Here is a 15362-nt window from a genome sequence, read left to right on the forward strand (position 1 = left end):
AATCTACTCGCGGTAATATTTTCACTTTAAGATGTATGTGCTTGTGCGTCTAGTTTAATTTAAAGTACTCGTGATTTCCAAGTTAGACGTAGAAATTAGTTTGTGGAACTTTGTAAGTGAAGAAAAAAAAAGAAGCTTTTGGAAAAAAAAAAACTTGAATTTCTGTTTCCGAGATACTCGAAAATATTAATTTCAATTTTGTAAAAAAAAAAAGGATAGTAAATGTTCAAACTTTAGCAGAGGGCCTAATCGAATTTATTTGGTAAAACCTATCCCATTATTAGGGAGCTTAAGACATTACTTTCTGCTTTTTAGGGCCAACCCCCCAGTTTTCAGGCAAGTGGGGTTATCACCCCAATGTGTGTTTGTGTAGATAATTTAATTTGGGAAAATATTATTTATTTAAAAAACCTTTTTCCATTGTGCCAGTTTTAGAATTAAAGAAAGACGATGAACTTAAAAAATGGTGAGTTAATTCGGTCTTCACTCGGCAAAAGTAGATTTAAAACAAACTAATAAAATTGTTGCTTATAAAATATTGAAAATATTTTGTACTGTATGTTTCTAGAACATACCTATCTAGCTTTACTCCATTAGGATCATTCGTGTTCTTGCTGTAGCCTGTCTCAATACAGGGATTTTGAGATAATTCTACTGCAAACGTGTGTGGACATCCCAATACATAATATTTAGAACATTTAGTAAAGTTTTCCTTAGTATACTTGAAGACTAGATCATTCTTTTGATAGTCTTTAGTCTTAGCATAAGAATTTTATTATAATCCCAGCTTCTACGATGTCGGCAAAAAGCTTTTCTATGTCCAAATTACAATAAAAGGTGTCTACTCTGCATCGATGTCTCAAGAAAGAACTGTTTGTTAGATATTATTATTAATAGATCAGGAATTGAAGGGGAATAGAAAAAATAGTTCAAAAGCGAGTACAAAATTTGGGATTACTTTGTGACCTCTCCAATTTAATCCTAGGCCTTCCTTAAGAAGGAAACTCGAAAAAAAGTTAGCCTTAGTGGATCCATTGTGCTCTTCCACCAAGGAAACAGCTGATATCATTTAAACAACAACGAATTGGAACTTCGAATCGTTTGCGATCATAATGCGCACAATTCCCCAAGGAGGTGAAATGGAAGTTCCACCCTTTCCCCTATGAACGGTTTTTGCAGTTAAATCCAACTTTAGAAGATGTTCACCCAAGAACTGATGCTTTGTGACCAGGACAGTTAGTTCTTCTTAGCTCTGCTTTCGATTATCAAGGAGATATAGTTGAGAGTGGTCTTCGCTAGCCATTTCCAGAGAGGGAAAGATGGAGGAACTTCGCCGCCCTCCGTCAGTACATGAAATTAGGAATGAATACATAGTAAAATGAGCGTCATGAAAATCAAAGGCTCTTTAATTTAATTTCTGCTCTGAAACTAACTTTTTGTTTCTTATTTACTTCCCTTTTCGAACATTGCCATCTGAATCTAGGGCAACCTTTCTTATCTTCCTTAACTTTCCAGTTGCCGTCCTGCAGACCTCTTCCGGCCATTTCTATTTCGATACCATCCTTCCTCGGGGTTCGATGTCTACCCATTTCCTCGGTACCCATGTATATATATATAACTTATTTTTTAAGTTTCTAAAGTTGTACTTGGCGTTAGGACTCTCTGCTAAAGTTTTACTAAGTAAATCTCTTCCGATACCGTAGTTTTTTTTTTTAGATCTCAAAAAGTTTTTCGAAATTTAATTTAAAAAAATATTTACTATGAATTTATTAATAATAAATTGCTTAATTAAAATATAAAATCATTAGACTCAGTTTATTTTTTGGTTTTTTGAATAAAAGTAGAATGTGTAAATTAAGTTTCATTTTTTATTGTAATCTCTTATTTGTATATTTTGTGCAATATTTCACTTTTTAAGTTACAACGGAATCGTATTCTTTTCTCCTCTTTTTAAACTTCGCACATTTTTTAGATTTTGTATAATTCTTTTCTTAGCAAATTTTTTTGATTAGCATGAAGTCTGGCGGAAAACCATCTTAGGATTTCAGGTATGTCTAAAGGAAAAGGGATTTGTATGATTGTGTACATTTCAAAATAAACTATTAAAATAATATGTTTACTATGTAAATAATAATTACAATTCTTTTAATATTTTTTCATGTGTATAAATAATGACTCCTTTTCCTGATGGTCGTCAGCGGTAATGGTTGAAGGGGAATTCGGTCTGACTGCTGAAAAATGAAAAGATTACCGTAGTAAAACTTTGCATTTGATATGGAATGGATAATGTCTTGATATTTTTAATGGGCAAATAACTTATTTTTGTGAGCCCACCCACATTTACTATTACCACAATTTAAATGATTAAATTTTCTTGGAACTTTAAGTTGACGTCATATATTACGACATATTTACCTATAAAAGTACTAAATTGGTTGGAGCCATTAAAGAGAACAGCAAAAAACTGGAAAATATGTCCAGTGGCATTTTCTGGTAATTCGATTTGCTTCAATTTTGAAACATATTATCAATAATATCAAGGTAAAAAGACTATACAACTCTAACGTTATAATTAGGTCTTAAATAAGCAACATCTTACGTACTAATTAGATAGTAAAAATAAATAAATATTAAGTGATGCACATCGTCCCGGTTCAAAATTCAAGGTTACCGACAAATTTCTTTGATCTTCAATTGATAGTATTTCAACCTGAGTGACGCTACTAGCGATTGTCTATGAGGTGCAATGACTTTAAGTTGCGAAATGCGAGATCAAAGCGCAGCCTTGTCAACGGACTCTAGGTCTGCAGACATAACACTATATTGATTGTGGTTTTAGAAGTATATTTAGGGAGTATTTCTCGTGAATGGAGTGGATGTTTAGTAATTTTTACTGAAATCTTTGTATTCTCGTAGCAAAAAAAGTTTGAGCAACAAGTTATTTCATAATTACATTGGGCAACGCCTAGAACTTTACACATTATCGTGGTGATATCAAAATCGGGGAAGCGCACACAAATATCAATGGTGTATTTCCTGTAAAAAGTCATCAGAAAACTTCCGTATTTTCGTAAAACTTTAATCCGTATTAAAGAGATAGTAAAATAAATAAATAATTACCTGCTGTTTCCTGTTTAAAAGTTCCATTCTAGCCTCTTGAATTGCTTCCCATAACTTCGCTTCAGACAATATTTGTCTACTTAATTCTTCAACAGCTGGTTCAGAATTCAAATCAACTAATGTGGCCATAGATTCATCCGATCTTTTTTTGCCGCATCCTTGAAAAAAAAAAAAAAATTGCCAAAACATGTAAAATTTTGTCAACATAATTGCTTAATGTAGAATGGCATGACGATATATCAGTCAGTCAAGTCATGTCAATCAAGTACTTTATCACCTAAGTGATGTGTTCACTTGAAACGTAAACATGAGTCCAATGAGTTTCAATTTCCGTATCAATGAGTGACAAGTAAACATTACTTTTGCTGTGCTATGTACCTATCAAATACCTATGTAAAGTTAACCTTTTAAAAGGTGGATTTTAAACGATTCATTTAATTCTACCTTTCCGCCTTTAAATACACATCTTGTAATAGATCTATTAAATTAAATTTAACGTAATCTGTTATAGATTGGTTTCCACTAAACCATCTAACTAGTTTAAAAACTTCGATATATGCATTGGAAGTAAAATTAAATTAGGAAAGCAAACCTGTAACACACTTAAAATTAAGAGCAGATTTCATTCCATTAAGTAAGTAAATTAAATATATATGAAAGTTATTTCATATCAACTGTTCTAATTAAAGAATCTATGACCTATGGTCTGTTGTACATACTACAAATTTGGTCATTAGTTTGTTTTTGTAACCGTGGTTAATTACGCCTCCCAGATTTAACCGTTTTTAATGTGAAAACGAACCTAAACTATGGCAAATTAATAATGAAATGGTTTAATTCTTATTATATAAATAACCTTTTTTCTTTAAAAGCTCAAGTTCGCAACTATTGTGTCAAAGTTTTTTTTAAATTAAATTTACAAATGGGCCACCAAAAATCAGAGTTTGAATAAAATGGCATTTCTGTAAGGGCAAATTTCTAGTTTCCTTTTTCGCCACTTTCTAGTTAAATCAATAGAATTGCCTTCTTTAGACTAATCTAAAAATTTTGATTGATTGACTATTTTCGTGAAGCTGAATATGAAGCAGGGATATTTAACATTTTTAAGAAAAAATTAGTAGGAATGGTTGATTATTATTATTTTTTTTTTTGTTTACATCGCAAAGTTTATCAAAACTAAATTCTTCAACACCTATTTGTTACTTTATAATAATAATGCAAAATATAAAATACCAACAATAACAATTAATTTCAAATATTTCTACTTTTGATTACAAACCTGTAAAAGCATTACAAAAGGGTTTCTTCATTTTAGGATCTATCGGCTCGGCGATTTCTCCAGGAAAATAAAGCTAAACAAAATATAATAAACAATATATTTTTTACATTCAAATAAAAATATGGTGATGCAACTTGCTTGCTACTAAGTTATACTTAAATTAATTTTATTAATAATTCTCATTATTTTATCATGAATTTGCGTAGAATTTCCTTTAACTGAAAAATGAAAAATTGATTGCGAAAATTTACGCTTCTGACAACCAATTTTAGAAGAATGAAGAAATAGCTCTTCTTACAAAATTTTTATTCGTTGTCGGCTTAAAAGAAATTTCTTATTATGGAGAATTCAGAAATATAATGAGCAGACTAAGGTTTGAGCATGACTTTGCTGTGTTGGTAAATATTTACCAGATATATAAGTCACGCACAGAAGTGCAATTGCTTGAAAGGTATGTTCAGATAATTTGCTTCATTTTATAATACTTACGTTTTTATCAGTTTCGTTCAACCTATATTAATGATATAAGTTTATTCAACCTTCATATTAATTATCAAAACTTTTACTTTCTATTGATGTTATAAGAAAAACAATGTATTCACGTAAGATTTGCGAATTTTTTGTGGTGAATAGATATTTGTAATACCCAGAGTCAGAAAAAGTGATTTTTAGATTTTGACTTCTTTGGATGTATTTTTCAGGGGCTTGTGTTTCTTTTTTAAGCTTAATGTTCATATTTCAGTGTTTTTCTGGGTATTGCTTCTGGTAATTCTTATATTACCATGCGCGAACAATATCTAAACACTGGCAAAAACCATGCATCATTCCGTTCTGCACTTCCGCCGGACAAAGAGACGAAATGAAAAATGATGTCGACTACAACGTAGTAAATTGCTTAAAATTACAAAAAAGAATATTCTTAAGAATCTTATCCAGTATACTTCCTTACCCTTTTTTGCAGGAATACATCGTCGGTTAGAACAGCAGAGACCAATGCAGTGAACAGCAGAAAACATGGCACTAGTAACTGCATATTTACAACTAAAAAAATAAATAATAATAATAAGTGAACATGTAAAATGTACACATTCTTTGAGTATATGCGGCGGAAATAGTCAATGGATTTCATCTGGGCTATTTGGAAAATAAAAAAGTTCTTGCATTTCTGGTCAGTGAAACATTGTCAAATTTTCGTAATGAAGTTCGAGTACAATTGCAAGTTCGAAATATAGAATACTTCTGAGAAATTTAAAGAATAAAAAGGCTCCAACGTCCAACTTTCTACCCCTGCCTTACAGCTATATTTCATTATACAGAACAGTTACTTGCCTGATCGTAAGTAAGGGGATCCCCTCGAATGTATAAACTACAAAGGAATATCCTTACTCTATTCATTTATAACATTTTTTTTCATTAGATTGCTTCCATCGCAAAGAGAGGAATGACTGATTATCAGAATGTCTTTCTAAAAGAAAATTCTACTATAGACCAAATAATCGTACGTACGCTATGTTTTATTTTATGAAAACCATTTTTGCTTATATTTTCCTTTCAGCCTATTGACCCAGGACCTAGATTATATCTAGGATTGTATGGCGTTTTGCGGCCCAATATCACTTATCTAGACCCAATTCGTCTATATATTTCAGAATATCGGCGAGACAGTTTTACTAGTTGGGTTAATTTTTCTTTTTTAGGTAATAGCGTTCAGAGTTGGCTAGAACTAACATTTAGTAAAAGTTACAAATTTGAAAAAAAATAAATAGAATTTGAATAACAGACTGAGGAGATACCCTATAAGTAGGGTTGCCAACTCTATAAAGTTCCATAAAAGGACACCCTAAAATAATTAGGTACATTCAGAGCCGTCAACAGGATTTTGGGGCCCGGGAATATGTATCATTCGTATTCCTTTTTTTTTTTTTAGGTGTACATGCAGAGACTCCGGCTCCGGGCCTGGGGAAAAAGTTCCCTCTTCCCCGTCTATAATATGGCCTGGGTACATTTACATCTTACATGTTTATTCATGAAAGTTCATCGTTACATCAATAACCTGCTGACCTATGACAGTTAGAACAGAAAAACAACACGCCAAATGAAGAAGTCTCAGAAGTCAGAACTTAAATCAAAAATACAATAAAATACATTAGATTAGTGTGAACAATATCTGAAAAAAGGTAAAAAAGGCGTCCTGTCCTAATTTAAGAAAGGACAAGGACAACCAGGTGTTAAAAATGGACTGTCCTTTCCAAAAAAAGGCAGTTGGCAACCCTACCTATAATAAGTTGAATTTTTCCAATTTTTCATTTTCATTAAATTTTCATTTTCATTACATTGCTAACCATTAATGAATGATAAATGTCATCAGAAATTATAAGTACATGAAGCAAATCGAGAATAGTTCTGGGCAGTACGTAAACAGTTTCAAATGTTAAAAACAAAAGATATCATTTATTAAAACTGTCCGGTAGGACAGTTGTATAAGGGTTGACCATCAAAAACTGCACGAAAAAGCGTAACGTTGAAAAACACCCAACTTTGACAATTTTTTTCTCTTTTTCTATAAAAGATAAAATTCCCAAATTTTCTTTAAATCTTACTCCAAACCCTCCTTCATAACTGTAATTTTTTTGCAACCACCCAGATCTAATAGGTTTCGAGAAAAAAGTTGCCGAAAATGAGCAAAAACCGCTTTTTCAAAAAATGTTCTTGTTCTTGTTCTTCTTCTTCTTGTTGTTCTTGTTGTTCTTGTTGTTACCTTTTTTGTAAACAACGTAGCGCCTAAACGCGTGAACCGATTTTCATGAATGAGGTGTCATTCGATTGGGAATTTTATGTAGATGTGCCTTTTGGGGGTCTCGGCCCTGTGCATCGAATGGGAGAGGAGTTAGCCCCCTTTATGTAAGGCCCCCTCCAAAATTATTATTACTAATTACTCTGTAAATCGTGGCCCGATTTTGATAAAATTTGGTAGGATGATAGGGTTAGGGCTCCCCTACCTAACAATAAAGCGACGATCTGCTCTTACACTTGTTAAGGGGAAGTATAGCAATCGTTTCAAATTATCGACACGTGAACCGATTTTCATGAATGAAGTGTCATTCGAATCGAAATTTTGTACAGATTTGTACTTTAAAAGTCTCGACGCTATGCCTCATAAGGAGGGGAGTTCGCCCCACCCAAATAAGTCCCTTTCTAAAACTATTATTACCAATATTTCTACAAAGCTTAGTCCGATTTTGATAAAATTTAGCACGAAGAAGTGATTAAAGCTCCTCTACGTGGCTGTGAAGTGCCATCATGCTCTTACACCTACTAAGAGGAAGTACTGCAATCGTTAAAATTATCAATGAGTGAACCGATTTACATCAATGAATTGTCGTTCGATTCAAAATCTTTGCCTTTTAGGGAGAAGTACTGTAATCGCAGTTTATTTTTCTTGCTCCTCTTAAAAGGAAGTACTGAAATCGCAGTTTAATTTTGCTATTTACGTACAAATACCTTCCTATTTTATTCAAAACGCTTTCTCCAAAAAATGGTTATTGAGGATGGTTTGGGGACCGCAACTATAACCATTCTTTAAAAAGATCTCTCTAGTGGTAATTACGGTTCCGATTTAACACCTTATCAGGTTATAATGATAGAATAGCTTATTCCAAATTTTAAAAAAATCTGTAAAGCAGGCGTAACTTTGCTAATAGACAAAAAGGAAAATCTATCCAAAAGGTACAAAAATCTCCTTAACAAAAACTTACAGTTTAAAAAGTTAAGTATAAGGGTTGATTAAACGCCAAAAGGTACACAAATCAGCAAGTACCCAACATTTCATTAATACTTCATTGATATTATTTAAGTAATTTTACCGCATTAATTTTCATTAATATTTTTTAAGAATTTATTAGATGTCACATACCCTTATGCTGGCCAGTTCATTCATAATAGTTATAATTGTGATAAAATGTATATTATATCTTCGTATAAATAGGTACTTTATTTTAACTCTATTCCAAATTATTCTTCTGATTTCTCTTTAATGTGCCCTTTATTCTGAAGTTGTCACATATACATGCATGTTAAATTAGAAAAAGACAAATTTAGAGTCGGCTACTGTTTAAATTTGAATCACGGAGGATTTAAAACAATATTTCAGTCTTGAATTCGTCTTACCGAAATATTCGTGAGCACAATGACACACAGTTAATAACAAGTAGATTATTCAAAATTATATATTCATTTCTCAATTGTAATTTAATTTAGTTCCCCTAATTTTACTTATAGTAAAATACTGGAATAATTAGCTGTCCTAAAAATATGCATATCTTATTTACTTTATATTACATATACACAACATTGTGGGAAGAACACCTAGATGGAGAATGTAATTGAAGACAACTATATTATTTACGATAAAGCCAGATTGACTACTACATAAAATAACAATTACTTTAATCGAAGAATGAACTTAAACCGACGATTTTTATTTAAAAATAAAAATAAATAAACAAAATCACTGATGTATGTTGGTGTAAGCATTTTTTAAAATTTTTTTTGAATTTTTAAGCCTCATATTTTTTTATTTTTATAACGTTTTCTTTTTCACCTGTAATTAATAGTTTGATTATTATAGATAAATAGATATTACAGTCAATCTAAGTTAAATGGTGTGCTACTTGAACAAATATTTTGTAGATGAAAATGGCCAGCATAAGGGTATGTGACATCTAATAAATTCTTAAAAAATATTAATGAAAATTAATGCGGTAAAATTACTTAAATAATATCAATGAAGTATTAATGAAATGTTGGGTACTTGCTGATTTGTGTACCTTTTGGCGTTTAATCAACCCTTATACTTAACTTTTTAAACTGTAAGTTTTTGTTAAGGATTGTTTTAAGAATAAATGCTTGAGGTTTTAAGACTAATGGTTGATTACTTAAAGGAATAGTGTAAAGAGAGCGCAATTCACTAGCCGGATAATGGATTACTGTCTTAATCTCCACTTCCTCCACTTATTATCAAGAGCACTCTAATCTTTGGTAAATATTGAAGGTTATAATATAAACTGGAGGTTATTTAAGAACGAATCTATTTTACTTGTATACGCTAGTTTTAATCTGTTCACTGTTATTTTAGTGTTCTGTCTGATGAGGTTTTAGGTCTTAATTGGCTGTATGGATGGTAAATCTTATTCAACATTCATGAATCTCTAGTGGAATAGGATAATGCCTGTTTTTGTTTATTTTACAGAAAATAGATGTAAAAACTGAATTGCTCAAGAACGAATAACGTATGTTTTGTTTTTTAAATAGTGATCTAAATTAGCATGTGATCAGGTTTATGACAATAACGAATAATTGCAAAAAAATTCTAATTTGATATTTCGTTTAATGGAATATCAGAGGATACCACAAAATCGTAGTAGTACTGTCGTACCAAGGTCAATATCGGAAATATCACTTTACTGAAGCGTTTTTTAAGTTTTGAAGATCATAATTTTTTGTATTATGTTGCCACCTGTGTAAAAATGGAACATAATTTCCAAATATAAAGAAAAACCGCTGACCGAAGTGGCATTCAAGGAATAGATCCTTACTTTGACATTTTCTCGAAAATGACTCCTACAACGGTCTATACGGTTTCGGAGAAGGATTATTTGTTAAAATTTCCGATCTGTGGTCCTTTGTTTTACTTAATAAATTGTTCACTTCCTCCAAAATGGCTTATATGAATTTTTGTAAACTTCGTATATTTAATATACACACACATAGATTTATAACATCTTTGTTTGTTTTTTTTTTAAATCATTTTTCTAGGACAATTAGGTTTAGGGGCAGGTTCCTGGATTTTTTGGGTTTGGTTGGCATCTATGTTAGGAGTAAAGAATTGTTATTACCAATTTTTCGATAGTATCGATAGGAATTACCTAAATGAATACTTTTATAAAACAATGTACTTTTGCTGAGTATTGTTACTTAAAAATTGTCACTAATTTACGGTTTAAAACTATGGAATGTAAGAATTACGTGTGAAGCAAATGTTCGGATTTTGAAGTAAATCTATGAGACAGAACCTTGAGAATCGTAAAAAAAAAAGGTGCAATTTGTTTATTCCAGATTGTTATTAATTTTCCAGCTGTAGAGAATTTGTTCATACGCCATTTTTATTTTATAATATTAATAACCAACCCTTTAATATCAATTTACCTCGGTCGGATGATCAGAAATATTGTTTTGTTTAAAAAATCCATTAACAAATTGAGGCAACAGAGTGTATTGCTGTTAATAGTTTGAGACAATCAAGTCTGCAGCGTGTTTTAATTGCAACGCCTAACCTAAAAATAGCATAATAGTTATTAATACGCATTTTTCGATCATGATCATATCGATAGGAATTACCGTCCGCTTATTGAATACTTTTATAGAACAATGCACGTTTGCTGTTAGTATTGTTTACTTAAAAAATTGTCAGACGATTTTCTCTTTATAATTTTTAAGGTTTAAAATTATTCATTTTCTTCTTTCAAATCGAATTTCAGAAAAATATTAATTCTCATTAACACGATACAATTTGTAAAAGAGACATTTCACGGAAATCACGTTTTAAAAAGCGGAGCCTTCCTAGATAATTTAAATAGAAATTATAAATCAACGAGTACATAATCCAGTTCTTTCCGAACTCTAAGCAGTGTCGCCGCTATATTCTTGTTCATAATAAATTGTCGTACCCCAGCTGCATTTCTTCAACAGTTTTAATTTTATAACTACTTTTCTTATATTACAATTAATTTAATAAATTACATTCTACATTTTGTAAAATTACAGAAAAATGTGGCCCATTTATAAGGGTAAAATAATTCCTTTCTGAGAATGTACCTATTATTCCCTTTTTATCTCTCAACATCCCTAGATTATTTGCGATTTTACAGAATATGTTTTGCTCATTTTTTTTTGATCAGTCGAGTTTCTTTTTCATTTGACTTAAAATGATGATTGCGCGCACAGTAAATACTTGTATATTTAAAGCGTTACTTATGAAGTAGTTTTTAATTTAAAATTTACGGGAAAGACCCATTATAAAGTTAATTTGAACACTTATAATATATAAAGTAATAATGCATAATAATAATTATTGTTAATCATACAGTTTATAATTTGTGAGATAGATATAAACGTAAAATAAGTTGCTACTGTGCAGTCTAAAAGAATGTGAATAACAATGTACGAGATTTTGAAATAACTTGCGAAATGTTTGCATTCCATTCTTGGAAGAGGGATGCTGTATAGCAAGGAAGTTCGCTAAACTCATCATTCTAGATTGGCCAGAGTATATATGGTGATCAGTCTGATTAAAAGGGCAGGTCTAGAGGGTGAGCTTTAGAGTGAGGGGAGCCACAATAGATCCAAAGGGTTCGCAGTGGCCGTAGGCCTTGAGGCCGCCCTAGTCTAATCGAATCTAATCTAATATATCGTGATTGTGTCATCTGAGTTTAAGAAATTTAAGGAGAAATGAGAAAATCGGGACAGTTAGCCTTGTTTTGAATTAATTAGGAAAGGAAATCCACATCAGCTTTTTAACTTCGAGAACTCAATAAGGAATGTCAGACGGAAGTTCTTCATAGTTGAGATCCACTCTAAGAAGATGGTCCTACTTTATATCAAAGTGCTTCGGGAGCTTATTTAGAATTAGATCTAGAGGCTAACAGTCCTTATAACATAAGCGACCCTTTGACGGAGCCTTACTTATAAATAGGTATAAGCTGACTTATCACAAGGATAAAATACAAAATTAGAAGACACTTGATATTGAAGTAAGCTCCAGTCTTTCAAAGAATAAAGTCCAGTTAAAACGACTTCTTACTGATTTACTCAGTGGGTCCATTTATCTCGAGAGCCGAGAGCCAAAAGAAAAATTACACATAAACCTTCGCAAAGTGGATATTTGCTGCTTAGATGCGAGTAGAGGATGCTTCAGTGTTAGGTTCAGTCTAGCCAACGCAGTGTTGCCGTAAACTTCATTTTCATTCTCAAATTTACTTCCTGTTTGAATCGTCATAGTTGTGTGGAGAAAGGATTAATCAAGACATTGGTTCTTTTCTTTAAAACAGCTGACTCTAAATAGATCTGTACAATCGTAAGTCTGACTCTAAATCATATGGAACACACTCCCAAATCCTCTCATATATTTATATAAATTCTATAGTAAACTACAGTATACACAGACGAAGAGTGGAAATTACAGTTTTACTTAATGTAACGGAAATGTTTCAAAATAGAAACTACGGTTTTTGTTTTGCGAAAAATTGTAAACATTCTAAAAAATAATTGCAGTCGGACATAATATTGTAAGATCGGTAGAGGAGAGAACTCGTTGTAGTAATAAATTTTAATAATAATAATCGTAATAATAAAACAATTATTATTTCTTTTTAAAATGACTTAAAAAAAAAAAAATTGTACTTACAATGATCGTACAAAGTCGTCAAACGGGACCGTCTTTAGAGGACCACTTGTCTTATATATGAGCGACCGAGGGGTGCTTGTAGGGCGCAGGCTCCCGCCCTTCGGCACCTACCAACAATCGGCGGGAGTTCCTAGTATTAGAGGGAAACTCTCTCTCTCTCTCTCTCAATCCGCCCTTCTCTTTCAGTCGCACTACCATCCCTCCTCTACTGGTTACACCAAAAAATTCTTCTTATCGCTAAATGCTTGCGAATAAGAAAAGACTAATTTTACGCCAATTTAAATACTCGAAGGAAACTAATAATCTGAAGTAAATTCACCAATTATAAATGCATAGTTTATTATGAAAATAGATAGAAGTAATAATTTTTTTAAAAACCTCTTTGTAATTGCAAATGCAGGTATGCAACACTCCGAATGTTAATACACGGCCAAGAGTGGTTTGACAAAAAAGGTGTTATTTGTTTCGAAAAGTCTTTAGTCAAAGGCTAAGTACATTTTCATTCTAAACCTTCTCCAATACTTGGCACATTTATTTGAGATATGTTCATCTAAAATGCTAAATTTCCATTAAGAATATAGGAAGAATAGCTGCCAGTTTCAGTCATGATATTATATTTATTATGCCGAGCTTTCGACCCAGGGTCTAGGTCATCTTCAGGGCTGTTGAACATATTTACCGATCACACTCAGTCCCATGAACAGACAAGACAGAAGACACACCAACCCTGTAATGTGAAAATATTACTTTGTAAACTAGGTAAATAATTTTTGTAAATTTTGTTACATTATACATATTCATTTTAATAGAATTAAATATGTTCCACTGCCCTGAAGATGACCTAGTCCCTAGGTCGAAAGCTCGGCGTAATAAATGTATCAAGACTGAAACTGGCAGTTATTATTTTTACATCCTATTGAAACCATTAATCAGTCACCAAAAATAATGAACAGTAATTAAGAATATATTTGATTTATGGCGTTTCTGAGGGTAGGTTTTGATTCACTGAACCTTATAGGTTATGTTTCCCTCTTTAACGTGTCATTTTAGTCAAATGAATGATCCTGTACTTTCTTTTTCTTGATTTAAAGCGCACTATCTCGGGGATTTTGTGCCTAGAACCTATTTGTGTTTTCAGCTGATCTCCCCAGTCAGTGGTTCTTCGTAAATCGGCGGACTGTGCGGCGCTAAATAGGCCCCTGGGATGCAGGAGGAAATTTAAGGAAAATGAACTGGTCACACTATAAGTAGATTTTTGTGAGTTGCAATCCAGTACAGGTAACCTCTGAGATAAACCCTTTTTCTACTTAGATAGTAACGAAATCTTTGTTTTCTTTTATGTGCATTTTTTATTGAGATATTCTTTCACTGTTTTCAATAAGAACAATTGGGAACACTGACCAGTTATACCCAGGCAATGAATCTTTCTCACCCTGGCACTCAGGTAGTGAAGTCTGCTTTTTGGGGAAAACCACCAAGAGGATGGCTTCCTCAAATTAAGAGAATCAGGGATACCATGAAATTTCTACAACATGTGGGGGCCGGTAGTCTGGGATACAAAACTCCCTGATGTTGAATGAACTTCCTCTGCAGCACCCCTCTGCACATATTCCAAATTTAACAAATATTAAGTGTCCCAAAGAGTCACTCCATCCCTGGTAGGTAACTAACCAGGCTGAAAAGCTTTCCACTGGAGTAGAAGCCGAAGATTAGGGATACCACTCTATTGGTGAAAATAATTAAATATTCTTCAAAAATTCGGAGTTCAAACTTGAGAACTAAAGTCAAGTGAGTTGACACCAGAGTGTTTCTCAGTTGTCCGATTACCAAGATCTTAAGGCAGACTATGAGAATTGTAGTGTAAAAGGTCTGTTGTAAACACAGTGTTATGTGTTAAAACTTTTCAAACTCAGGGGACTTCAAACCGAATTGCCAGTAAAACTTAAAATGGAAACTCTACATGTTTGCAGTAACTTCTTAGAAGAAAAATAACGGATTGTCCTAGGAAGATTAGCAGAGATGCAGAACATGTATTTCTAGTGCCGTAATAATTCGAGTAGTGTGCAACACTGGGTAAAGATGCACATTTGTCATCACTTGTGTTTACTTTAATTTGTCTTGGGATGCGCACCAACTAAATGGCTTTCCACTTAATCCTGTATACGTCATTGTGCTTACAATAGATTTAAGAAAACAATCAAACAGCACTCGTAAATTTAATCAGCTTAAAATATGTAAATCTCGATTGTCGACTAAAACTGTCGTCTTCATCTGTTAGCAGAATAAGTAACGATAACAATAATAATTACGCCATAGTTTATATTGTTTTAGGGAGGGGAACTCACGTCTAAGTCTGTTGGTGAGAAAACATTACATCCTGTTTATCTTACTGCTAGATACAATTTTTGTTTCCTCTGCTTAGTTTCTTTCTATTATTGTAGATGGTGTCCAGGGTTGCTGATATGGGGAAGTTCCGTCTGGATTGGAATTATATCTTGCAGT

The 15362-nt window shown here is 32.4% G+C and overlaps 1 protein-coding gene across 1 annotated transcript; it reads right to left on the reverse strand.

The window, feature by feature from the left end:
* Window positions 1-1848: 1848 nt before the first annotated feature.
* On the reverse strand, window positions 1849-12954 carry CCAP (Crustacean cardioactive peptide). The gene is made up of 6 exons (XM_074142692.1): window positions 12861-12954; window positions 5349-5440; window positions 4400-4472; window positions 3121-3278; window positions 2139-2231; window positions 1849-2054 (listed from the first exon to the last, which is right to left on the reverse strand). The coding sequence occupies exons 2-5, from the start codon at window positions 5430-5432 to the stop codon at window positions 2157-2159; spliced, it is 390 nt and encodes a 129-aa protein (XP_073998793.1). The 5' UTR covers window positions 5433-5440; window positions 12861-12954; the 3' UTR covers window positions 1849-2054; window positions 2139-2156.
* Between the last annotated feature and the right edge of the window lie 2408 nt (window positions 12955-15362).

The sequence above is a fragment of the Rhodnius prolixus genome, unplaced genomic scaffold, assembly GCF_049639745.1.
Source record: "Rhodnius prolixus isolate KJV_2025 unplaced genomic scaffold, Rpr scaffold_6, whole genome shotgun sequence".
In the NCBI taxonomy this organism is placed as follows: Eukaryota; Metazoa; Arthropoda; class Insecta; order Hemiptera; family Reduviidae; genus Rhodnius; species Rhodnius prolixus.

Coding starts and splice junctions, on each gene's coding strand:
- CCAP (XM_074142692.1), bottom strand. CDS start 5,432: ATGCAGTTACTAGTGCCATGTTTTCTGCTGTTCACTGCATTGGTCTCT. Junction 3,279..4,399: donor CTTTTGTAATGCTTTTACAG/GTTTGTAATCAA, acceptor TTTTTTTTCAAG/GATGCGGCAAAAAAAGATCG. Junction 2,232..3,120: donor TTTTAAACAGGAAACAGCAG/GTAATTATTTAT, acceptor TTCATTTTTCAG/CAGTCAGACCGAATTCCCCT.